General features: G+C 41.5%; 1 protein-coding gene across 3 annotated transcripts in view; it reads right to left on the minus strand.

The window, feature by feature from the left end:
* The window catches only part of LOC116061415 (A disintegrin and metalloproteinase with thrombospondin motifs 14), a 52,610-nt gene extending 30,473 nt beyond the window's left edge, over nucleotides 1–22,137 (minus strand). For 2 of the 3 annotated variants that reach the window (XM_031315594.2, XM_031315593.2), the window contains exons 1-3: nucleotides 21,506–22,136; nucleotides 20,665–21,083; nucleotides 2,255–2,411 (exon numbers count right to left, since the gene is read on the minus strand). In XM_031315594.2, the coding sequence (XP_031171454.1) occupies nucleotides 2,255–2,411; nucleotides 20,665–21,083; nucleotides 21,506–21,584 (655 nt within the window). In that variant the 5' untranslated portion in view covers nucleotides 21,585–22,136. Of the gene's footprint in view, nucleotides 1–2,254; nucleotides 2,412–20,664; nucleotides 21,084–21,505 lie in introns of all 3 variants that reach the window. The other variant, XR_004896430.1, reaches the window with a different exon arrangement.
* Nucleotides 22,138–25,541: the final 3,404 nt, after the last annotated feature.

Below are 25,541 nucleotides of genomic sequence, written 5' to 3' on the forward strand. Positions count from 1 at the left end.
TTTACCAAACAACATTAAACAAGCGGAACATAAACTTGAATATGAGCGCTAATCTCAGTTTTATCTCCAGAGTCAGGCTCTCCTGGTGATTTATTTAAATATTAATATAATTTTTTTTAACTGTTAATTTGGGTTTCATTTATTCAAGCATAATATATATATTTTTGCTTTTCAAATTGTCTGAATTAACAGGAAAATGCATAGAATTATGTCAAATAAGGTAACGCAGACCGATCATGCTAACTGTTATGTGTTGTCGTCCCCCAAAAGCCCATTCTGAGATAGGAAAAACCCTGCAAGCCATTGCAAAATTTCCTTGATGGAGGTAAAAACACTTCTAAATGTAATTGCAGCATGTGTTGACATAGTAACCATGTCAGGCAGACATGGCTGACATGGCTCATGGCAAGTTGCTCGAAGCTATGAATTATAATAATCTTTTGTAAAAGCCGGCAGTGATTGAAGCCTGCTAGATACAAATGGAGACATGAAACATTATCTTATGCATACCAGAAAGTCAATTGGATGAGGTAATTTAACAAGTATAATGTAGAAAAATGAAGGATGAACGCATGGTTCTGCAAAAATAACTCCGACAACTGGCTCCAGGAAAATCTAAATCCTAAAACGCAATTTATTGTAAATAACAAAAAATAACAGATAAACAGATAAATGCTTAACAGGTGACAACTTATTTGCACCAGTGGCAGTAGAGCAAATTAAGATAAATGTGTTCAACAACTGCAAACACTGGACTATTTTAATAAGCAGTAAACAACTGTCACAGCTAAATCTCATCAATAACACATATTCTTACATAATTTAACTTTAATTTTATAGCATGGAAACATCACATGAGACTGACAACCTTAATTGGGACATTGGTTCTCCCATCAGGATGTGACAGCATTGTAATGGACAAAAATCTGAGAGATAGAACTGGGGCTGTGCAATAATTCTATATAATTTATGGAATCGTATTGTGACGAAATCATAATGATAACGAATTATGTCGTCTAAATTGATAACAGCACATTCCAACTCATATTTCTCAGACAATCTGATATATAGTAAATATTTTGAGGGAATATAATAATATAATATTTGAAGATTGAAGTTTGGTTTTAACATAACACTAATTGTGGCCATGCATCAGTGTCAGCATCAGTCTATAGCTGGACATGTTATGTTCATGTTGCACTAAAGTGCTTATTTAAATAAGAAATGCTCATTACTTTTTCGAATAAGTTTGTCATTCACATGTGAGTATACAAAAATACGTTTTACCTTGTGGTTATTTCATATACTGTAGACTATTTTAGTAATTACTAGAAAACTATATCATGATATATATCAATATTGAGATATGAAATAATGACCTATATTGGGATAGAAGATTTTGGCCATATTGCCTTGCCCTACCAAAAAACCACAAGGAACACTGCAAAAAACTTTGCAACAGTGAAGATTATTTTAAACAAGGCTACAAATACAGGACATTAATGGCTTCCTATGTGACTAGCGTCTTGCTAGAGCGAGTTGATGACTGAAGGTGAAACAGTAATGGAAATGGTATAAATGGCAGCAATATACAAATGAAAATCTAGCTGCATCACCGTATAGAAAAATGTTGTCTGTAAAGATAAAATGAGTGCAATGCAAAGGGCGGTAAAAAAATTAGGCTTAGAAAATGTGAATGAGTGGCTTAATTAAAATTAAGCTTGAGGGCTGTGGAGTAAAATGAAAAGACGCTGGGAAATAGAGTAAATTATTGAGTATAGGGAGAACTTTGCTCCAGATGCTCAAGCTATGATTGTAGCAAGGAAGGAATTGGAAAAGGAATTCATGATGGAGTTGGGTCGTTTGACTGCGCAGGAAGCACGTTGGACTTTTAGTCATTGCAATGCTGCCCTGAGAACATATTCCAATGACTAAAAGTCCAACGTGGGCAAAGGAAAGGTAAAGCCGCATTAATTTTTTGGGTTTCCTTTGCTGACCTGGTTGTTATAGCGAACATGTTACCAAACAGTAGCCCGTTCACAAAACTACCACACATGAAGCAACATTAGCAGTCATTTTGAGTCATGTTTTTGGCCACCTGATGAATGGAAGTCCAATATTTACTCTTCTTTTAGCTCTTAAACATATGCACTTAATCACACAACGCATTCTCGTATTCACATACAGTCAAAACACACAAACGCACACAGTGCTTTTTGTTTCCGCTGACGTCAAGCTTCTTCTCCTCGCCTACCTTCATTGTGGAGGTCCTCCCTCCGCTGGCCCGTCTCCCGCTTGATGGCCGACCTGCGGTAGACCACATGGACACGCCCCTTCACTTCTACGTCCTGTTGGCCCTTCTCGAGGGGCTCGATGAAAAACTCTCCATTATCAGTCCGGATCAGACCTGCCTGGAAAAAGAGGGCTTACAATTAGTGCACCCCTCCTCCTTCAAAGGACAGTAATTCAACCAGGGCCAGTAATTATTGTGTACCTGATCAACTGGATTTTTTTTTTAAATGGGCTGGATAATGGGAATGACCCACTTAGATGCAATTTAGGGCCCCTCACCAACAAGCCCTTTACCAAGAGTGTCAAAGTGATTTCACACTGAACGAGATAAGTAGCAATGTCTATTCAGCCGTATGTTTCTATATGCTTTATGTTTTTAATAGTCTTGCATTGTCATGCCTTCCTCCACAGCGCTGCAGAGGAGGGTCTGGCTAGTCCACACTGCATTTCGGGATGGGAGAAAAAGGTGCTCTGGTTTATTGGCATTTCTTTAAACCAATCACAATCGTCTTGGGCGGCACTAGGCACCGGACGGAGCAACGGTGCCTCTGCAAAATAGCCTCGGGAAGGAACTTGTTTTGGTGGAATGTGTACGTTCAAAGGTTGTTTTAGTCGTGCAACAGAAAACTCAGATTGGACAAATAGTCTAGCTAGCTGTCTGGATTTAGCCTGCAGAGATCTGAGGAGCAGTTAACCATAGTCCTCGTGAATCGACCGGAGTTTAAAATGCCAACACAAAGAAAGCGGAAGGTGACGGACATGTGGCCGAAATGAGGGACATCCGGTGGAATTTCCTGCAGCACCTGAACAATCCTGGTAATGAAACGTCGTCAATATATATGTTTTTAATGAACTCAAAGCTATGTTTTAGTCTGAAACCAATCTGTGATGTTCAAAGAATTCAAAGCCGCTGTAGAAGTTTTACAGTTTACTTTTTTAAAGTGCTCATATTATGCTCATTTTCATGTTCATAATTGTATTTAGAGGTTGTACAAGAATAGGTTTATGTGGTTTAATTTTCAGAAAACACCATATATTTGTTGTACTACACATTGCTGCAGCTCCTCTTTTCACCCTGTGTTGAGCGCTCCATTTTAGCTACAGAGTGATGCATCTCACTTCTGTACCATCTTTGTTGGGAGTCGTACATGCGCAGTAAGTACTGCTAGCTAGTTTGAGGGAGTGCCATGCTAGCAGCTAGACGAGCATTATAACGTGTGTTACAAAGTGACGCACGTTCATCACAGAAGTAAAGGCTGGACTACAATAGAGCTGTTTGGAGCAGTTTGTGAACAGTGTTTTCTGTTGGGGATGGTAAGTGCCTTTGGGGTGGACTTCGGGCTTTTTCACTTTGTAAACCTATAACATGCACAAAAAGATATATAACACAATAAAGGAAAGGGAAAAAGCCAAAAAGCATAATATGAGCACTTTAAGTAGTCACTTCCTCTCAACCTGCCTGATGTGCTCCACTTCAATATCAATTCTAACAATTACCCTTTCAAATACCCACAGTGATCTGCTTTTATTCAAGGGAAGTATATGGCCAGATATAAATAGTATTTTTAAGTGCACAATGAGTGCACATGGGGAACTGAATTACAGGTTGGGAAAACATTGTCATGCCTGGCTCTTCTGAGGTAAATTTCTCCATGAATGATTGTTGATTGTCAGTGAAATAATAGCCACTATAGAAAGAAGACCTAGCGCTTGTATTTAGAGGAACAGTGATCATGAGCTGACATTTATTGTTGATTTACATAACTGCAATAATTCTGCTGTAGCTGCACTGTAAATATTGTGAAATTGTGTTTCAACATCAACATGACACACACCTCAATTCACTAGAATGTCACCAGAAATGCAATACAAACAGTGCAGTTAAAATTAAAGATGCACCGATTGACCAGCCGGTGACCGGAATTGGCTGATTTTAACGTCACCGGCCGTGACCGGCGACCTGCCGGTCAGACTGACATATGCCGATTTTATGCCGGTCAAATGCACTCGGGCGCCGCATGATTTACATCGCGCAACAGCAACATCACACGTGCACATGCAGGGTTTTCGCTGTATGCATGTAGCAGCGGCGCACTGCCGCTCAATTAGCTGTTTATGAAATGTCATAAAGTCGTAATTATACACGGCTTGAACAGTCAGCCGCTCTCTCTCCCCTCTGAGGCTGAAAAACTGGAACATGAAAACCGCACTCACGCGGGTCCGTGAAATATGACAGCTACAGTTTATCGGAAAATAGCGTTGGGCACACTGACTTTGATGAATTTACTGTTTATTAGACCCCAGATGAGACAAGAAGCTAAGGTTAGCAAACGCTGTGTGGTCCCTCTGCCTCTGACGCCCCGCTGGCCGCTGTAGGAGACGCTGTAAACAAAAAAAAAAAAAAAAAAAAAAAGAGATGCTGTATTCCTCCGACACGCTGTATTAACGTTACTGTTTAAAACGCTTTCCAGGTTAGTGGGGATGCATACCGCTTAAAACCAACATTAAAAACATAGTAATCTTTAAAAAGTTTAGTTTTGTTGTTAAATTGAGTGTAAAATGAGCGGTGACGTTAAATCATCTGTTTCAGGTAACGGCACTCTAGGGTACCGTCTATTTGCTGGATTTTTCCAAGGTAACCATCGGTAACTAACGTTGGCAGATAAGCCTGTTGACAGCAACGGTAGTGTTCACATTTATGCACAATGACACAGCAAACTTGCTAAAAAAGGAACTACACGCTGTTTTCAGGTAACGTTACTATTGACGTTCAAACAGACCTGTGTGTGTGTTTTGAGAAATATCTTTATACTGCATTAAGGCTATATTTATTTTATTTTTATTTGTTATTTATATAGGCTATTAATGTATTGCCATTACCTGTTTTCCCTGTTTTCATACATACAGAAGTTTAGTTTGCTAAATATATCACATTTGTTTAGTTGGATATTGGATGTGAAAAGAAGGAAATGGTTCTTCCATAACATTGCACTTTAGATGTGTGTTAATTTCCCACGCCAGGAGTAATTTATATAGTTGTATTTTATAGCGATCAATTATCTATTTAAAAAATGTTCTATGTTCTATGCAAAATGTAACATTTTCTATTAAAGAAAAGATAGAAAATAAATATTTGTGTGTGCTGTAAAGTGGTTAGAAAAAATGAAATCGGAATCGGCTAAAATTGGTATCGGCTGGCCTAACTCAAAGAAAATCGGAAATCGGAATCGGCCTAGAAAGTTGTAATTGGTGCATCTCTAGTTAAAATAGTTGTTTTTTTAATGGCATAAAAGCACGTGGTTTGACACTTTAAATTCAATGTGTCTGTGAAAGAAGGATACAGAAGCTGAATCTCAAAGAACCAAAGACATGTTTCTGCAGGATGCGTTCAGTAAAAGGACCGCACACACTCATATCTGGTCAGTCTATATAAATGAGCATTGACTGTTTCCCTGCATTCTCCTTTTCAGCATATGAGCTGTGAAGTAATAATGCAGTGTCTTGATTGGCATTGGCACAACACATAAGAAGCGCAAACATTTGCACGCACTGATTTCCATAAAGTAAACATTCTCTGCTTCAGGCCTCTTTGTTGTATATCTGATGTGACTGGAGGTAAATATTTAGATGGGATTGCATAGGGAAGCCAACATCCAGTTCTGGTTCACTCTTAAGCCCAATTTATGGTCCTGCATAAAAGCTACGCCGTAGGTACATATGTAGGTACTAGAGGATGGATACCTGACCCGAGCCCAACGGGACCTGACGGGACCCGACGGTACCCGACGTGCCGGGCCGGGTTTGGACAGATATTTAGAAATGATGTGCGGGTTTGGGTCAGGCTCAGTCACATCAGCACGATAATATGTGATTGGGTCTGTTGTGCGCACCTGTGTTAACGTGCGCTGATGCTCTCATCTGTTGACTTTTCCAAATGCTTTCCTACAGTTGCTTAATAAAAGCGGGCTTTCCACACAAACGTACATGTGTCATTAGTATGAGAAAAAAACAAGATTTTAACTGTGTCGGGCTCAGGTCGGGCTCGGACATAAATATCTTAATGCCTGTCGGGCTCGGGTCGGGTTCGGTTACTGCTCTGTCGGAAACAGGCCGGGCTCGGACAGAAAAATGTACATGTAGAGAGGGACCTTACGCTGTAGCCTGATGTGCACCTCTCAAAAAATGTATCTACACATCGCAGCGATGCAGACCACAACAGCTGTGGCTGGTCCGCTTGGCCATGGCTTGGTAGCGTTTCATTTCCACCTACTCAAATCCGGGTTCTCCTCCTCCGTAAACAACATGAAAACCAAGGAGAGGGTTAACTTTTCCTGCATCATATTTCTGACTGTGGTTAGAAAGGGGAGACACTTTGTTTCTCTCTCTATGCCTCTAGAGTCAGTACTCTCCGAAGCTAATCACCGTCACTCTCTCACTTGCTCTACCACACACTCCCCATGCATACACACATGCCGGCTGTGCTATTCTCTTAAAGAGATACGCTAGAACAACACAGACACTAGCGCAGAAGTATAAACTTCAGGCCACTTAACGTAGGCTAAGGCGTAAGCTCTGCTGAGAGCCTCCGCAGAACCATAAATCCTGCTTTACACGGCAATAATCATGATATAAGCATGTGTGAACATTAAAGTTTTCACTGGGAAAGCTGCTATTAAACCAATTTTCTTCATTTCCCACACAACATCAATCTGCATTGATTCAGTACAGGCATTTCCTTGATATGAGAGCTTTGAGTGCAAACCCGACGTGTTGTTTGCAGCCTTTCTTGAGTGAATAAAATATGACTTGTGCCAATATTACACATAGGCCTGTCACGATAACAAATTTTGCTGGACGATAAATTGTCCCAGAAATTATTGCGATAAACGATAATATTGTCGTTCTGAGACCATTTTCATCTAATATAATGATAATGACATAATAATGCAGGTACACCTTTTCAAAGATCAATAAACTTTTATTTCTAAAGAATATTTAACACTGGAACTGGAAGACATTTTAAATATCCACAATATGTCTTTGATCTCCTTTGGTATGTCGTCTTTCACGGTGTTGTACAGTTGTGGAATTGCCGTTTGTGACACGTATGTTCTCCCAAGTAATTCATACTGGCTGTCAATGTTTGCAGCATTAGTTGAGTGTTTGTGATAGACTACAGACTCTGTACTGCATTTAACAATTATTTATTAAATACTAAATATTAAATTTAAATAATACATTATATCTATCTATTTCTATGTGACTATCTGCCACATGGCGAGTAAATGTTTGTACCAAAATAGTTCTGTTTTTCAGTCTTCATTTTGGCGAAGGTGCAGCTATACTTTCTTCTGCTCCTCGGAGGTCGGAGCTTCGCGGGGGGGGGGCGACACACACACACACACACACACACACACACACACACACACACGCGTGCACGCACAAACAGACGCCAGCCACCACGTCACTTCTGTTTACTGATAGCTAGCGTTTACCTTAGGCTAATTTATTAGCTAGTAAGTGGCGATTTTTGACAAGCAGGTAACGGAGTCTCAGTTCACCGTCCGGGAGCCTCTGACACACTGACAGCTGTAGGCTTGTACCGGTTAATGTTCTGTGCATTGTCGGACACATACAGCAACTTTCCTGAAACCGCTTGCAAGACTGACAAGTCCACAGCGGCGTTTATGTCCGTGCCTGTCTCCACCGCCTCCACCTGCAGGTTGTCAACTGCGTGGTTTGGAATGAAAGGGAGAAAACCGGACGCCGAGTAACAAGGCGGATATCGCTCATATATGTCTTCTTTTTTTGACGGCGCCTTAACGGCAAAGTGCTGCGGAAAACCCATAGACTGTATATAAGAATGGACCAACAGATCCCGTTGCTCTGGACGGAGACCAGTGAAGGCCATTAGAAGCACTTTTCCGGTGAGCGCTGAGCGTTACTGCGCAGCCTCCAACTGAGAGAGACGACGTAAATGTGACATGAGCAACTGAAAGTTGTAAGCCTTCTGGTAGCTGTGCCAAGAGAAATCTCAATCATTCCCAATCTTGCAGAGACGGAGAGCGTAGGTATATGTAAGGAGATAACATAGGCACAGGCTAATTATTGCTAACTAAAATGCTAGTTAACATTAGTAATTACACTTAAACAGCTAATGTAAGTCGAAACTGCCTGCGCGCTTCTCCTGTACTATACGGTAATTCCTCTACTATGCGACAGTAAGTCGCGTGGTTATGACACAATTGTTAGCCTATTTTTACAAAAACGTCTGCTACGGAGCCATAACGTGAGATACAAGGTAATGGAGCCTTTTATACATTGTCGTGTTTCTTTAGAAATAAACAATGGACAAATAGAGTCTTTAAACTCTTCAGATGTAAAGTTATTCTCTGTCAAAGTGACGTCAAAATGAATGGCAGTCAATGGGATGCTAACGGGGGGTGATCGCTTTGTAGCATTAGAATGGCGCCATAGGAGGTTCGCGGTCCGAGGAGAAGCTTACCGCCTTGGGAAAACCCCGCTCCAACTACTCGCATTTTCTGTCTCTCTCTCTCTCTCCGCCAGGCGTCCCGCCTCCACACAAAGACCATGCGACTCACAAGAGGGTTCACTCCTCGTTACGCTAAGGAACCGAGAGTGGTCCTCCAATCTCTTTGGTAGAGAGAGAGAGAAAGAGAGAGAGAGAGAGAGACAAGGAAAACAAATTATCACGGCCAGAAAAATTATCGTGCGATTAATTGATTTATTGACTATCGCGACAGGCCTAATTACACAGGCAATCGAGTTATCACAAATCAGATTATGTCAGGGCCATTTTGTTTTTAAAGGTATAGTAAGCAATGTTAGTCCAATTCCCTGTCAAATTCAGCAAATAGCTCCTCATAAGCCGCTTTCCGACCGGAGGGATTTTTGCAGTTCCTAGAACATAAAATTCCTAGAACACTTTTTTTCTCGTGTTCCGACTGGACCAATTTGGGGATTTTTAAGTCCCTCTGGTTCCTGTAACTCTTTCAGCTCCTACTTCAGCATATGAACCTAGGTCAACGAGGGTCGGGTTTCCGGTACAGACAGACCAAAAACGGGAACATTTTAGCAATTTTCGCCATCTTATTCATCACTAATTTCACTTCTGACAACATTTTAGGCGAGAAATTAACTGTTTAGATTTCGAATATAGGCAGTCTTGCGAAAATTGATGCCGAATTGACAATTTGCTTCAAAGTTTTCGGAGTTGAGAAGCTCCATGAAGTGAGGCGACAGCCAGCAGGCGACAGCCAGCAGGCGACAGCCAGCTCGTCGCTCGGTCAGTCATGCTCAGAGACCTCGAGGTAAGCTGGAGGTCTCTCAGACCGATCTCATAAATAAGAGGCTTTTATTTCGCCGTTGACGGTTCGTTTGTTTAAATATCACAACACATGTCCATCATAAGATTAACGGGAACCTGTGGTTAACTGTCTTTTCGGAGTTCAACTCCACAAGCGTGTCCTGCGGCTGGCCGGCCGTCACACACACACACACACACACACACACACGTCCACAGCACAGCAGGCAGAGGCGGGGGAGAGAGAGATACCCATTTCTCTTCGGGAGACTTGTTTAAATTATGACAAATATGCTATATACATTAGATTTAGTATTTAGTTCATACTTTTTTTGTTGTATTTGTTTTCTGATTTTAACGCTATAAAGATCGTTGCTGTGCTTGCATCACTCCCTTACCCCTCCTACCAGTCCCTATGGCCACTTGGCCAGTGCGAATTGAATTGGAAAAAACGGTTTTGGGGGAGAGTAGTTAGTAGATCTGTTTAGAAGTGGACTTTCCTATAACTACGTTCCTGTAACTACTTGGTCGGAAAGTGGCTATAGTCACCTATCTCTCTATTTTCTGTGTGAAATAAAATCTGGTGTTCCTATACTGCCCTGGCTGTGTAAATGCAAAACAAACAGAAAGGTGCGCACAAGCACCAAAACACTACTCCAGCCAATCAGCAACAGGCGGCGCCAGTTGCTCGTGCAAACAAGTGATGGGGGAGGCAGCTTGAGAATGTGCCGTGAGATTGCTGAGAAACAGCTAAAGAGGAAAAGGTTTGAAGAATAGAAATAAAAAAGAAGTTGTATGACCGAGAAAGGAGGAAGATCCTTGTTAACATCGGTGAGGCGTTTCAGCTGCAGAAATCTGTTGTTTTCACTGGTCGCTATGGCAATGCGCATCCATGAATCGTGGGGGGCAGAGATTCTGAATGGGGGGTGTATTTGTTTGGCAGTTGAGTATCAACAATCTTTTAAATGACCACACAAACATTATTTCTTTCTGCATATCTGCAAACACATTTGCCAATAAAGAATTTGTTTTGGCTACGTATTGGTCCATAACCTCAACATCAGCTAGTTTGCTAGTAAACCTAATGTGAATAATGTATTGTGTGGCAAGTGTGTGGAAATAATCGATATTGTTATAATATCAGTGTATCAAATGACAATGTGAAAGGAGTGGGTCGTAGTAATGAACCAACAGAGAATTATCACCTGAATCTGCAGCTCCCCTCAACTTTTTTGGAGCTTTTATAGTACTTTCGGCTCATTGTTTAGCTGTCCGGCCTGCGTCTTTACTGTTTTGGTTCACTCTAACCGCTCTCATATCGTCGTTTTCGGCCTCGTGCAGGCTGCTGTTTTCAGGTCTAAAAACCCACTGTATACTACCTGCTCAGCACTCAACAGCAGACACACATAAGTTAGCAACTAAAAAGACAGATATTTCCCTCAGGAGTTGGTGAAGAGAGTGAATATTGGATTTACATTCATCAGGTGGACAGAGACATGACTCCAAATGAATGATAATTTTGCTCTATAACATGCTGGATGTTTAACTAAACAACTGTTTGTGGCCAGAAAAAGTTGTAAGTCTTCATGCTTGAATGTTAATCTTTTTCCTCCAAGTTTCCAAAGTGAAAGTGCTAAAAGGCAATGTCCAACTCAATCAATTGTTCGCTGGATACAACATATAGCTTTGTCTGCTGTGTCGATGTAAAATCTCATGCCACAAAGCTGTGAGTAAAATTATCTGTTTATATAACTGCCTGGTCTCACAGAATTCTGTGAAATTATAATGAACTGTTAACACCGCATTACATGGTGGTGGCACGGAATGTGTGAAAATTCTGTGTGGCCACCATGGAAAACGATGCCAATGTAAAGTCAATGAGAAGATGACGTAGCATTAGGAGCTACTACAATAGCGAGTAGTATGAAAGCCCGAAAATCCGTGTATGGAGGTTGGTTGGGATGGTGGATGGGTCAAACACAGGACTTTCAGCCAGGAGACCGAGGATTGTGTCCCGCGTGTCACATTTCCTAAACGTAACCGTCTCGTTCTTCTTTTCCTAAACCTAACCGTCCCGTTGCTGTCCCGCGTCAACAAAGGGATGTCCTTGTTTAACAGCCAACTTGGCTCGCTGTTACGGCCTGTATGTGCATTCAACATTGGCATTTGTACAAAGCTTATACTTCCATTCATTTTGTATCACCATTTATGCTTCGTTGGGAGGATAGAGAGACTATCGCAGCTCACATTGGGCAAGAGGCGGCATACGATGCAACACAAGTGTCAAATAAAGGCAATATGCACCCAAAAAAAGTCATGAAGGGTGGATCCAGAGGTGGTAATATATCTTTTTCAAGTAACAACTTGTAATTGTTAATTAAGCAAGAAACCACCCAATATGACCTACATGAAGCATAAACAGTGTTGCATCCTCTACTTATGAACCAAACAAATCTGTAGTTGACACAGTTCATCTTTGCCATGTTGCCATGTAGTTAAACTTAACCAGCACAAACTGCTCTTTCTGATTACACCTCACGGTGCAGTTTATTTTATTTCTCATTTTCCTACTCCTTACGAAGAAAAAAAGAAATCTATCCAACATATCATTATACTTGTGAAGAAGTCAGACCAACAAGACTTTGGCAAGAATTTGTGTATTTACAACTGCAAAAAGAAATCTAAATACAGTGCAGTTAAGGGAACATTGTGCCTAAAAAAAACTCCTCGGCATGCTGTAGCTCAGGACTAACAACACAAATGCTGCAAGCTTAAGCGTGGACATGTGACAGTGAGGGCAAAGAGGAGTGAAAGAAAATGTCCAGCCCCTGACCAGGAAATGCCAAGTAAGACATGCTCGAATACTTCCTCTGTGGTCTCTTATTTCAGCAGTGGGTGGAAAAAGAAGCCGGGTCTGTGAGGTGAGAGCACAGCAGCATCTGGAAGGGCCTACAGAGGAACCAAATGTAAACATATGTACACTGCATGGTGAAGTCTGGGCTCGGTAAGGGTGTAGGTTTGCCGTCAGAAGGGGGAAGGGGACACAAAGCTATTGGATTTCCAGTTTATCCATGTATTATTAATGGCTTCTCCCCACTGAAAATTACATTTAGACTAATTAAACATTTCCAGCCTCTCAAATTTGCTGTTTTTCTCTGTTTCTTATAATTGTAGATTGAATATCTTTGAGTTTTGGGCTGTTGGTCTGACAAAATTATTTTTTTGAGGACGCTACCTTGGGCTCTAGGAACATTACATGACATTACATGTCATTTAGCTGACGCTTTTATCCAAAGCGACTTCCAATTAAGTGCCTTCAACCCTGAAGGTGCAAACTCCAGACAAGTTGTAAGTGCAAGTACATTAGCTTTAAATAAGTAAAACTACAAAGAGCCATGAGTGAAGGAGTTCAAGTAACTTGGGGTATTGTTCGCGAGTGAGGGGACAATGGAGCGGGAGATTGGTCGGAGAATCGGCGCAGCGGGTGCGGTATTACACTCAATTTATCGCACCGTTGTGACAAAAAGAGAGCTGAGCCAGAAGGCAAAGCTTTCAATCTACCGGTCAGTTTTCGTTCCTACCCTCACCTATGGTCATGAAGGCTGGGTCATGACCGAAAGAACAAGATCCAGGGTACAAGCGGCCGAAATGGGTTTCCTCAGGAGGGTGGCTGGCGTCTCCCTTAGAGATAGGGTGAGAAGCTCAGTCATCTGTGAGGAGCTCGGAGTAGAGCCGCTGCTCCTTCGCGTCGAAAGGAGCCAGTTGAGGTGGTTCGGGCATCTGGTAAGGATGCCCCCTGGGCGCCTCCCTAGGGAGGTGTTCCAGGCACGTCCAGCTGGGAGGAGGCCTCGGGGAAGACCCAGGACTAGGTGGAGGGATTATATCTCCAACCTGGCCTGGGAACGCCTCGGGATCCCCCAGTCGGAGCTGGTTAATGTGGCTCGGGAAAGGGAAGTTTGGGATCCCTTGCTGAAGCTGCTATCCCCGCGACCCGATACTGGATAAGCGGAAGAAGATGGATGGATGGATGGATGGATGGACAAAGAGCCATATGAAAGTGCAGCTTCAAGAAATATATATACATTTTATTTTTTTTATGTTTATCCGAGGTGTAGTTGGAAGAGACGTGTTTTTAGCCTTTAGCAGAAGATGTGTGGGCTTTCGGCCATCCTGATGTCAATAGGGAGCTCATTCCACCATTTAGGAGCCAGGACAGCAAACAGTCAAGATTTCATTGAGTGATTAGTTGTCCCTCGTTGTGAGCAGCAAGCAGGTTGGCTGATGCAGAAGCGGAGTGGGCAGGTTGGGGTATAGGGTTTGACCATGTCCTGGATGTATGCTGGGGCTGATCCGTTCGTGGCCCTGTATGTAAGTACTAGTGTCTTGAAGCAGATGCGGGCAACAATTGGTAACCAGTGAAGAGAGTGGAGGAGCGGTGTAGTGTGAGAGAACTTGGGGAAGTTGAAGACAAGTCGAGCTGCTGCGTTCTGATTGAGCTGCAGGGGTCGGATGGCACATGCAGGCAGGCCAATCAGGAGGGAGTTGCAGTAGTCTAGACGTGAGATGACTAGAACCTGAACCAGAACCTGAGCCCTCTCTGCGTTAGAAGGGGACGTATCCTTCTGATGTCTGATGATCGGGTAGTTGCAGCAATGAACATAAACTGTTAAGTTTTCTTTTACTATTTTCTGGCATTTTACAGGCTAAACAATAAATTGATTCAATAAAAAAAACATATCTTTAGGTGAATATTAAAACTACACATTGTCACCTGTAAATCAAAACATAAAATTAAATTATTTTCCCCAAAACTAGCACAGTGTCTGCATATCTTCCTGTCAGGCTGCATACACAATCCACCAATCTAACAGTTATGGCAGCCTGTAAGTAGCCTGAGAACTAAAACACAGGGCATGCTAAACATCACCAAGGCAGGTAAAAGAGATATCTATATTTGTAGCCATGCTAACAGCGTGGCTCAAGGCTCGATCAGTTTGTCCACCACTTTGGTCCAGACTGAAATAACTCAACAACTGTTGGATGGATTTCCATGGACTAGGTTCAGACATTTATGTTTCCCTCAGGATGAATTGTATTAACTTTTGGTGATCCACTGACTGTTTTCTGTAGCACAATCATCAAGTCATTTACACTTTAATTTGACTTTGTCAGAAAAAGGGTGGACATGTTGCTTCGTCCACAGAGGAAATTACACCCTTGAGTCTGGGCCTCACCGGCGCCTCGAGTCATAAATAACAAAAGTCTTCTCATCACACTGAACTGCGTGAAATAGATTTTTGGAATTCAGTGCAAATACCACTCATCATAACTCATCATTGGACAAATGAAAATGTGAGGTTTGTTTTGGTTTGTTTGTTGTTAAGATTTCACACTGTGATGCTAAATACAGAGAAATTAGCTCTTCTAGGCAAAGAGAGGTGAAGTGATGCAGAGGTAATCAGGTTGCCCAGTGGATATGAGTGTTCATACACCTGGGATAATTATGAGACCTGCTATAGTCAGTGGAGGACAAAATTCAGTAGAAATCACTCTGAAGCCCAGACAGTGAGGCATCCAGCGGGTGTCACTGAAACAAACAGAGCTAACCCTTAAGCTCACCAGTGTACTAAATTCCACACATCCGTTAGAGCAACTTTGAAGGTGGATATTTACTGTATGTAATTTCAGAGAGACTTCTTTCTGCTGTGCAAATGTGTAGTTGGAGCCTGTCACCTGCTCAGTGCAGCATGCACACCAGGGCAAGAAACAAATGAGGCGAGAGTTGGGGAAATCACTTTGCTGCAGGACATTTGTCTTTTTTAAACAAATATGTTGTGCATAAATATGCTTACAGACAATGGCGTAGCTTTGGTTTCAGATGAGAGGACACAGTAAAGTAAACACATAAAAAACATTTAAAATCAATTGAACAAATAACAAATTACCCTATCATAGACAGACACTGCCACAACATACTGCTAGCTTTAAATTATTGGAATCAGATGGATATATCCCTTAAGGTACAATAACGACACACAATATAGAAATGGAACAAGTGCCACAGGCCATGCTTGAGCTGCAACGTGCAAGGAAATCAAAGTCCATGCGTCATTCTAGGCCTAGGGGCTTAACCTGCAATTTGTGGCAGATTGTTAAGAAACATGTAATTTCGGTTCCAGGCACGCTTTGTTGATCCACAAGCGATACACAGAGAGGGAGAGAGTAAAGAGGTAATCCACTGACAACCACTGAGATCAAGGTATGCACACTAATTTTCCAGAGGTCACATGGTTTACTTTCTGAATTCTATGTACAAAATCCATAACCAAGTATATCGATTATTCTATAAAGATACCGGCAGCGAAGGACAAGCTGATGATGCTGGATAAAAGCTTTTGTTGTAAAACCAGGAGGATCAATAAGCTGGGAAGTAAATCATGGCTAAATGGTGCTGGGCTCTAGCAGAGTCTGTGCAGAGCCACAAAGGGCAAGCATAGGTGGTGATCACAACGAGGATTATAGAGAGAAAATTGAAAAGAGGAGATGAATTATAATAATTATTCAATTAACTGGAGCACTTAATGGAAGTGGAAGACCCGGATGCTGCTGTGCTGTGAGAGGCTACTTGATTTTCTGCTTTAAAGGATTCATACTACTATTAATATCATTATTAGTATTGTTGTTATTATTAGGAGGAATGGTTGAATTAAATGTAGTAGTGATCTGTGTGTGTGTGTGTGTGTGTGTGTGTGTGTGTGTGTGTGTGTGTGTGTGTGTGTGTGTGTGTGTGTATTTGTTTGCATGCGTGCGTGCGTGCTTGCAGGTATGCATGTCCTGTATCACAGTGTGTGTATGAATGAGCCCACACACACACAGACACATGCTTAGACAGAAATACTGTCACAAATAAGGATTCAACAGAAATAACTCAAATTATTGGCTGGGATGTCGGGCTTCCACTGATGGAGCTCTTAATTTAGTGCCTTTACTACGGTGCCAGCAGAGTACTGGAGCACTGGAGGATACTGGAATACTGGACTGGGACCAGCCCTGTGGACAATTCCTGCAAACACACATGAATAGAACAATTTATGCAAGCATTTTCCATCTCCAACGGATGGAAAACTGCCCCACCACCCGAAAAAAAGTAAACCTGCTGACTGTTGCTAGGTGGCTCTCTCTTTTTTTAACTGATGGACACAGAAATAGCGCTCTTCCGACTGCGGTTATCCGGCACTCGTGTTTCCATCACACATGTAATTCAATCAGCCCATCATCTGCGCTAATACCCAACAGATGAGCAGCACCGGTATTATCATAGCCATCACTCATCGCTCCACAGCAATAGTTCATGCTCGTCTAGAGCACACAGCTGTTGCAATCTAGCAGGCATTACAGTCAGAGGGGAAGATATCGCAGACGCTGACATGTTAGTCAATCAAACATACTCTGCATTAAAATGAAACTGAAAGTGCAGGTCTTGTTTTAAAGTCATTTACTTTCTTTGCAACCTCAGCTGACAGTCTAGTAATGCTGTGAGGCCAAATATGTCCAGCAGATATCAGATTAATTTGCAGCTTTACTCTATGAATTACTTATCTGTCATGAGCTTGGAATGCCGTAAATTTTGCACCCCGGGGCACATGGCAGGAAACCAAGTTAACGTAATCTGTTACTGGTGATGTCATGCCTCGCTATTAGAGTCATCTCAGTGTGAGCGGCTTTACTGCAGAGGAGACACTGATAGCAAACCTTATCATGGGAATTCAGCGGATTGAAGTAATGAAATAATTGAAGAAATGCAAGGTTAGACGCTGTGATGACTGCTGGCAAGTCTAAGCACTTTGTTTCCAGGAATGCACATGCTATAGGAATAAAAGTATATATATGCAACTGTGATATACGTCTGCTTCAAAACAGTAACACATCAAACATACTTTTGAAGATGGATTGCTGGTGGTATGTAAAGATATAAAGAGCAATGTATCAAAGAGATATGGCCCGCATGCGGTGACCTCAGCGCATGCTTCACGTTCTTCTTCTTCCAAACTTGTTCCTTTCATCAGACATCTCCTCCATGGCCTTCATCCTCAAGGAGATACTTCAGACTAAATAAATTGCCTGCAAACTGTCTGTTCAACTTCAAATGCCTTCCGAACACCCATGCATGCACAGACAGGTCTATGTTTATGTTGGCTTTGATGCAACGAAACGCATGGATGCTATATTCCTAAGAGTCTGACTACAGCCAAATCACAAAAGAGTGATCTCTAGCCAAGCAGATTTTCTTGCCTAGTTCTTCTACTGCCACCGCAGAGGTGAATCCTGACATGATGCTCAAAGCTTTGAAGTTCGACATTTGAAAAATTCCACAGCAGCATCTTTCCAGACATATTGTCCCACAAACTGCATAATACACAGACCTCAATATGAGTAATATTACCTGGAAAATATTTTCTACTGAAGGTGCAAAAGTTATGAAAACTGTCCACAAAAAAATACACTTTGTGTGATTTGGAACAGATCTTTCACAGAAGTGAATATGACACAACCCTGTCAAACTTAAATTTTCTAAAATAGGAGAGGCAACACACTGAGCGCCATAAGAGGAAGCAAATATCCAGAAATATCAGATTACATGTGAGGAAGAACATACGTTATCTCATCTACAAATGCATCAAAAATTATCTCAGACTTGGGTCTTCTACAAGTATCTATCTACAGTAAAAGTTTGTAGAGAAGCTAACACAAACGCTAGCAGAACAGAAGCTAACAAAAGACTGGTGCTTGAAATTTGCTTTCTGTAGGACTTCGATCATGACTCCTTGGCTTCTCTACTGAGCTCATAACTTAACCATTATTGCTTTCTGTATTAGGCCTTGATAGAAATCACAGAGCACTGTGATAAAGACTGCAATCCTTTGTGCGCTTAGGTTTGTAACAATGTATAAAAACCTTTTATATCATACTGCAGGCGAAGGTGAATACAGCATTGTGCAGCATTGCAGCACTGCACTTTTTGTCTTGATTCTCTAAAGGACACACACAGTCGCCTTTCAGGAAATTACTTTGTGATTAGAGAACACAGCACGACCCCCCCCACCCCCCAAACACACACACACACCCATACACCACTCACTGTTAACAAAGAAAAAATAACTGCAAAATCAATTTTACCTAGTTTTCTCAGCTTCAGCACGGTTTAGTGTTACTGTAATAAAGAGATGCAATGAGAGCGAGAAAATGCAGTGATGACAACAAACAATACAAGAGGCGTCCATTGTTTGTTTGTGGTGTGCTGATGCAACGTCAAAAGCTCAACTGTCCTGAAAAAACGCATCGCGAAGCAAAGAGATGAAATTGTGGGCTTGTGACAATTCTAGCTGCTAACAATTGATTTCAATCAAATACCAAGGACTGCATGATTGAAAGTGTGTGTGTGTGTGTGTGTGTGTGTGTGTGTGTGTGTTTCTGTCTCGTGGAGAGTTTCAAAAGCTCCTGGCTCAGGAGGTTATCTTAACTCCCATTCCATTCCATTCATTTCTGTCCGAACAACACAGAGAGCTGAATGACCTACCATTCAGCTCTACCAATTCGAATGTCACTTTAATTTTATCGACTGCAAACCATCAAATAGCATTTCGGCTCCCCTCCCAAGGAGGGGACACAATGCTCAGAAAGAAGAAGTCTGCTGGGATTATGGCCTACTTTTTAAAAATAATTTTACCTCAGGCTAAGTCCAGAGCTTGTAAGGCATGAAATTACTAAAATGGTAAATGGACTGTACACCTTACCGAAAAAAGCGCTTTACAATTTGCCTCTCATTTACCTATTCACACACACACACACATTCACAGACCAGCTGCCATGCAAGGTGATGACCTGCCCAATCAGGAGCAACTTGGAGTTCAGTGTCTTGCTCAAAGACACTTCAACATGCAAACAGGAGGAGCCAGGTCAGGAGGAGCCGGGTCAGGAGGAGCCGGGTCAAACCGCCTGAGCCACAGTCCCCCTAAAGGGATCCCTCATGGTAATGAACCCACACAGACTGCAGTTCCCTTCAGCTTTACAAAGCGCTTTAGCAACTTTCAGCTCATTGTTTTGGTTTTACAGCCCTCAACTTTATGGATTTAGCTTGCTGCTCTCATCAGTGTCATTGTCAGATGTAGCTGCAGCTGTTTTCAGGCACAAAGCTCCAACCAATCGGTGCCAACTTTAGTGACCAGCTGTTGAACATAGTTGGCACTCAGATGCTAAAGAGCCAGATATTTTTCTAAGGGGTAAGTGGAGAACAAAAACAGAGCTGAAAAGAAAGTGAACATACACGTCCACCATATAAAGTAATGTCAATGTTTAGTCGACAGCTTGTTGCGCTGCCCCCAAGTGGGCAAAAAATCAATTGATGCAGATTTAAATAACAACATTGAACCTTTCGATTGTCTAGCTAAATGCAACGCATAAGCCAAAGATAGATGGTTGGAGACAGAAATATGAAAGGATTCAGATTCGATAAAGGATTTACAGTCAATACAACCCCACTGCTCCTGTTTCTATTCTCATGCACAACCTGTCATGCTTGCCAGTTGTTTGAGCGCTTGTCTCCTGCTCCTTAATAAATCAGATTAGCTTGATTCTAGCCTCAGCATTGGCAAAATCAATAGAGTGAGAGAATAATAGAGTGTTCAGAAGATACTGAGCATACAGATTGACATCACAGATATTATGCTGCAGAAGTTGTTTAAGAAGTCTCTCAGCAAAGGACCAAACTACAAACTTAGAGCCACCTCTAAGCCTACACAGAGGTGCATGTCTGATACTTTAAATATATAGTAGATTTAAAATTGACTATTGCTTTAATGCACAATGCATATGCAAGCTTAGTTCAGAAAATATGTGAAGTGGCCATTGTGAAGGACTTTCTAAAGATTAATAAATACACACCAACACTCCACATTCTGTCTGACACTGTGCCAAAAAAGGGAATGCATCTTTTCTGCCAGCTACATCCCTCTCTATCAGACTAATATTTCAAGTATGCATTGACTTACCAGTCCGTCACAATTGCTGATAGCCACAGAGGCCTCCGGCATGTCGCTCACATCTCCAGTGAAAACACAGTCCCTGTGGATACGCTCCTTGGCCTTTTCCAAAAAGTCTTCCTGCCATTCCACAAAAGCCCCCGGGGCCACCAGCCTCCTGTTGGCTCTTAGGCGGAGGTGCAGTTCTTTCCCAAACACAGTGACATTGAAAAACAAGTGCTGCGCTGAGGCAGGGGTGACCGGGGGCATCTCGGGGGCACCGCGGGCCACCCTTCTTCTGCTGCTGCCAGAGGCTGAGGCGGCATCAGCATCAGCAGCACCTTTACTTCCACTTCCAGCAGAGACCATGTGAGAAATATATCGGCCAAGGGAGTCTGTGCTGAATGGCACGATAAGACCATATTCACTTAACTTTCCAGAGAGTTTTTCTGATGGGACAGATAGTGTTTAGTGAGAATCACATTTACAGACCTATGGCAAGTTGTTATGGGAAAAAAGACTATAAATTAAAGTAAACTGAATGATTAAAAAGACATGCAGAATCATAGAGGACAGAACAAAACCTTGTTTCATACATATTTATTTATATAACGCATATATAGGTAGCTCAGAATGAATGTCCTCTTTATCAAACTGGGGTATTATGAGTAAAGATTAGGTGGACATAAAATGAAATTAAGCATTTCAACACACTGTATTGACTTCATCCAGAAAAGTAAGGCTGTATTATATGGACGTATCAATAAAAATAGGCCATCATTTTATTTGATTATTCCTCAAAGTTTAGACTTTATAGCGCATTTCTAAACACAATACAAAAAAAAGAAAGTAGCCTAAGTGGATAACTCACCATGTGTTTCTGCAGCAAAAACATGATCCAAAAATACTTGACTGAGTGAAAAGCACAATAATAAATACATACAATCCATAGCGAGGGCTATAGTGTGAGAGCTGCCACTTCAGCGCTGAGTTTTCCTTTCTGTTGTAAACTTTGAGCGGAGTCCTTCCTCCTGAAAAAAAAGCACAAATGCAGGAGAAGTCCTCAGAGTTGAGCTCCAGCGAAGCAGCCGTGCATTTCTGAGCGTTTCCCTCTAGACGCCAAACTCACGGATATTCACAAGTTGTTTCCAATCATTTGGCCTGCGCTGAACTGCATAGACCAAGACTGCCCCATCCATTTAGGGAGCTAAGGGGGGGGATATCTGGGGTGCTGATGACGACAACTCTCCGGTAAAAACCGGGACGGTTTGAAGAGGTAGCCCAACTTTTTTTCCCTTCTTCGTCCCTTTCCTTCCACATATAACTTAGGACAGCAAGTTAACGCACGCCTACGCTGAGAAAAAAAATCGGAAGAGTTCAGATAAAGTGTGCAGAGACAGAGTGTCCCGGTGGTGAAACATCTGCCGTCCAGTCGTGCCCCATTACGCACCAATGGTTCGGCTGCGGGACTCTCAACTGCTCAACTTGAAGCCACTACCAGCCAACAGTGGGAGCGCCTTCTCTCCACTAGACAACCACATATTTAGCCAAGCGATTTTTTTTTCAACTCAAAAAAAGAAAAGAAACTGGAGACGTTATATCATCTTGTCCATTTCCACAGCTAATATTCAGTCCTAAAATGTCCTTGAAATGTCTGCCAGATGTATGCTAATAACTCATGGGCTATATGTTTACATAAGTCCACAAACACATAGAAGTGATAACATGGCAATAAATCAGGGAGAGAGGTCAAAACTTTCCAATGCACGTGCTTGAAGAAAACGGGACTTTAACTTGTTTGGAAAGAAATCAAGTTCAACTTAATTATTATCTCGACAACCACGTATTTTAGATCACATAAATGCACCCATGACAACAAATAGTCAAACAGTCAAAAAGCATCGAAGAAATATAAAATACAAAAATATACGAATTTTAACAACAAAAAGAACCGTTTCAAGAAAAAAAAGAAAGAAGAGACACTTCTACCATCCTGGGTGACAGTAAAAGATTAAAGGATAGGTTTACATTTTTCTCAAGTCTATCTCATATGGCCATATTTGCATTGAAACAGTTTTTGGTGGCTGTAATTGTTCCTGTGTTGTCGTTGTGCAAATGTACATTATACAATCAACCAAAGCTAATTAGAGGCTTCAGCATTTGGAGGTAGATAATTCTTCCAAAGTTACAGACTTTTTTAGTACAAACTTTTCTTCGTCTATTGCGGCTCAGTGATGAAACTCTGTGTGAAAACGAGAGAATTTCACACTATAAAGACTGCTTATTTCTTACATTGAAAGTGTGTTTTCTGTCTCTTCAGAGCCAGTGTGGACAGGAGTAACACTTAACAGCAACCCAAAACTGTGTCAATGGACGTATTGTTTTAGAGTAGACTAGAAAATAATGTGCACCAATCTATTTAGAGCCAAATAAAGTGCATTTCGAGGTAAAAGTAAAGTGCCATATTATCATAAAATCAGATTTAATGTGCACTACTCATGTTCCATGTCTATTGAACACAATTCTAGTATCAACAAAGCACGTCTTGCATGATCCGATTTAATGAATTCATGCAGTTTGTATCTCAGGTTTTCATAATCTGGGCTAATCCTGCAGATGTCACTGTGATCATATGTTCCATTTTGCAGAAAGGGAACACATCCAACACCATCATTAGAGGCTTAGAAGGTGTGAAAACTCTACAGTAGATTTCATCACTGGAATGACAGCCTGTTAAAACTTTGGATGACTGCTCAAGCAACCAGAACCTTTTTTTTTGGCCCAGCTTACCCTGCTGGAGCCCAGACTTCGTCAGACATGACCATGCAGATACTGAACCAACAACTCTGGAATCCTTCTCAGAGGAAGAGAAGGGGGTTGGGTTGAAATTAGTTTTTGACTTTCAGGTACTTTTTTTGAGGAAAAAAGGTGTCTAGACTAGACATTATTTTCCCTCTGCAGTTCCTTGACAGTGTCTGGGCTCTGTTGGTCTACGCGACCTCCCCCATGCAGCTCCTATACTCCCACTCTGTGGTTAATTAAAATCTCTCAGGATGGTCAATGTAGAGCAGGTGTGGGATTTTTACGCAGTCATCCCCTCAGGGCGGCAATGAGAGGATTGTATGGTGATCCAGAGTTGTGCATTAATAAGTGATGGAAACTAACCACAGCATTAAGAGATGGAAACCATTAACTGCCTTGTAAGAAGTTTTATGCTCTTTCCATCCATACTGTTTGGAACGTTTTTTGTTGTTTCTGTTTCGTTTGTGTCTAAAGGCCAGTTTAACATTCCACAATATAGCATAGTATTCAATTATAAGCCTTGTTTTCCCCTTCTAAAATGAATAGCTCCACTCAGTCTGTGGTTAAATCCACACACCAGAACAATTTTCTACTACAGTGTTCGCATTAGAACACTCTGTCCTTCACAACAGGAGTGTAAGAGCAAAATGTAATACATTCTCTTATCTCAAATAAAAGCCAACTGTTGTGTATTTTAACAATAAGCTGCAAGATATTCATTAGAGACAGGCAGTCCTCTTCAGATATTGGATTTACTGAACTATAAACACATTTGAAAATATAAAAGTACGCTTTCTTTTCCCTCTCATACTTCACAGAGACATGCTTCAAACTCTACATTTCTGCATGGATGAATTTTAAATGTACTTAAAGCCGGAATCAAACAGACACATAGTAATCTGCTGAACAGTAGTTAGTCCATTTTTTGAGGGTGGAGCTGCCTCAGTGTGTGCTGTAATGTGGTCTAGCCATGCCAGCGTGCTGAGAAAGTATGTGACTTTTCATCTCTTGAGATGCAGGGAGATGCAAAGCAGCTGCTAGTCTGCCCGGCAGCTTGAGGGAAGAAAGGAGCGTCTGCAATTGCCAAGTTACAAACCAGCAACTTGAAGAAGTTATTATGGTCCTCTGTCCCTTGTGGATTTGGGACTTGATGAATTTCACTTGACCTTCCTTAAGAACATTTGATTAGTCTGTAATGAGTGTGGGAGTCTTTCTTTTAGTGCAGCTACAACAGTATTCAAATATGTGTCACAATATTTGTGTCAAAGGTTTTACCTTCATTACCTCCATCACAGAGGTCGGTTAGTTTTTTCATATCTCAAAAACTACTGGACAGTTTTCAAGTAAATTTGATGGAAAGTTAAAGGAATAGTTTGACATTTTTCTTGCCTATAGTTAGTAAGTAAGTAAGTAAGTAAGTAGGGGGTGAATTGCCCTAAAGTGGGACACTGCCTAATGTAATCTGGGACACTAAAGGTCTAGTGTTTGTAGGTCCCCCATAAACACATGCATGCCAGTGAAACTATTGGTTAGCCAAAGCTGTGGTGTCATGTAATCAAAATCACATGACCTCTCAAATTTCCAGTCATACATGAGGGTGCAGCAATCCTCAAACAGGATCTATTGGACTATCCAAAGGCCAATGACATAGAGTTTTGACAAACTTGATATTATATATATACAAAACAATCCTGCTATTTTTTTTGCCCTGTGTGCTTATGCAATGCTTTCCCATCAAAAAATAATATAACTTTGTATGCATAGACTATATATTTTATGTTTTTATCAAATTTCCTGGTGTCCCACTTTAGGAAATGTGGTTTCGAAAAGTGGTACAGTATGATTAGCCTAATGTGGGACAGTGGTAAAGTTAGTCCAAAATGTGTGGTGGGGCATGGTTTGGGGGACAAAAATGGTTATTTACAGGTTTTTAGTGTTGTTATGCAATATAAGAATGCTGTTACTACAGATGTTTAAGGTCATTGGAATCTTTTGTGGTTGTGTGTGTGTGTGTGTGTGTGTGTGTGTGTGTGTGTGTGTGTGTGTGTGTGTGTGAAGGAAGTAGGTGTCTTAAAATGAAAAAAAAGTGAGCGAGAGGAAGAATT

This window comes from Sander lucioperca, chromosome 22 (genome assembly GCF_008315115.2).
Source record: "Sander lucioperca isolate FBNREF2018 chromosome 22, SLUC_FBN_1.2, whole genome shotgun sequence".
Classification (NCBI taxonomy): domain Eukaryota; kingdom Metazoa; phylum Chordata; class Actinopteri; order Perciformes; family Percidae; genus Sander; species Sander lucioperca.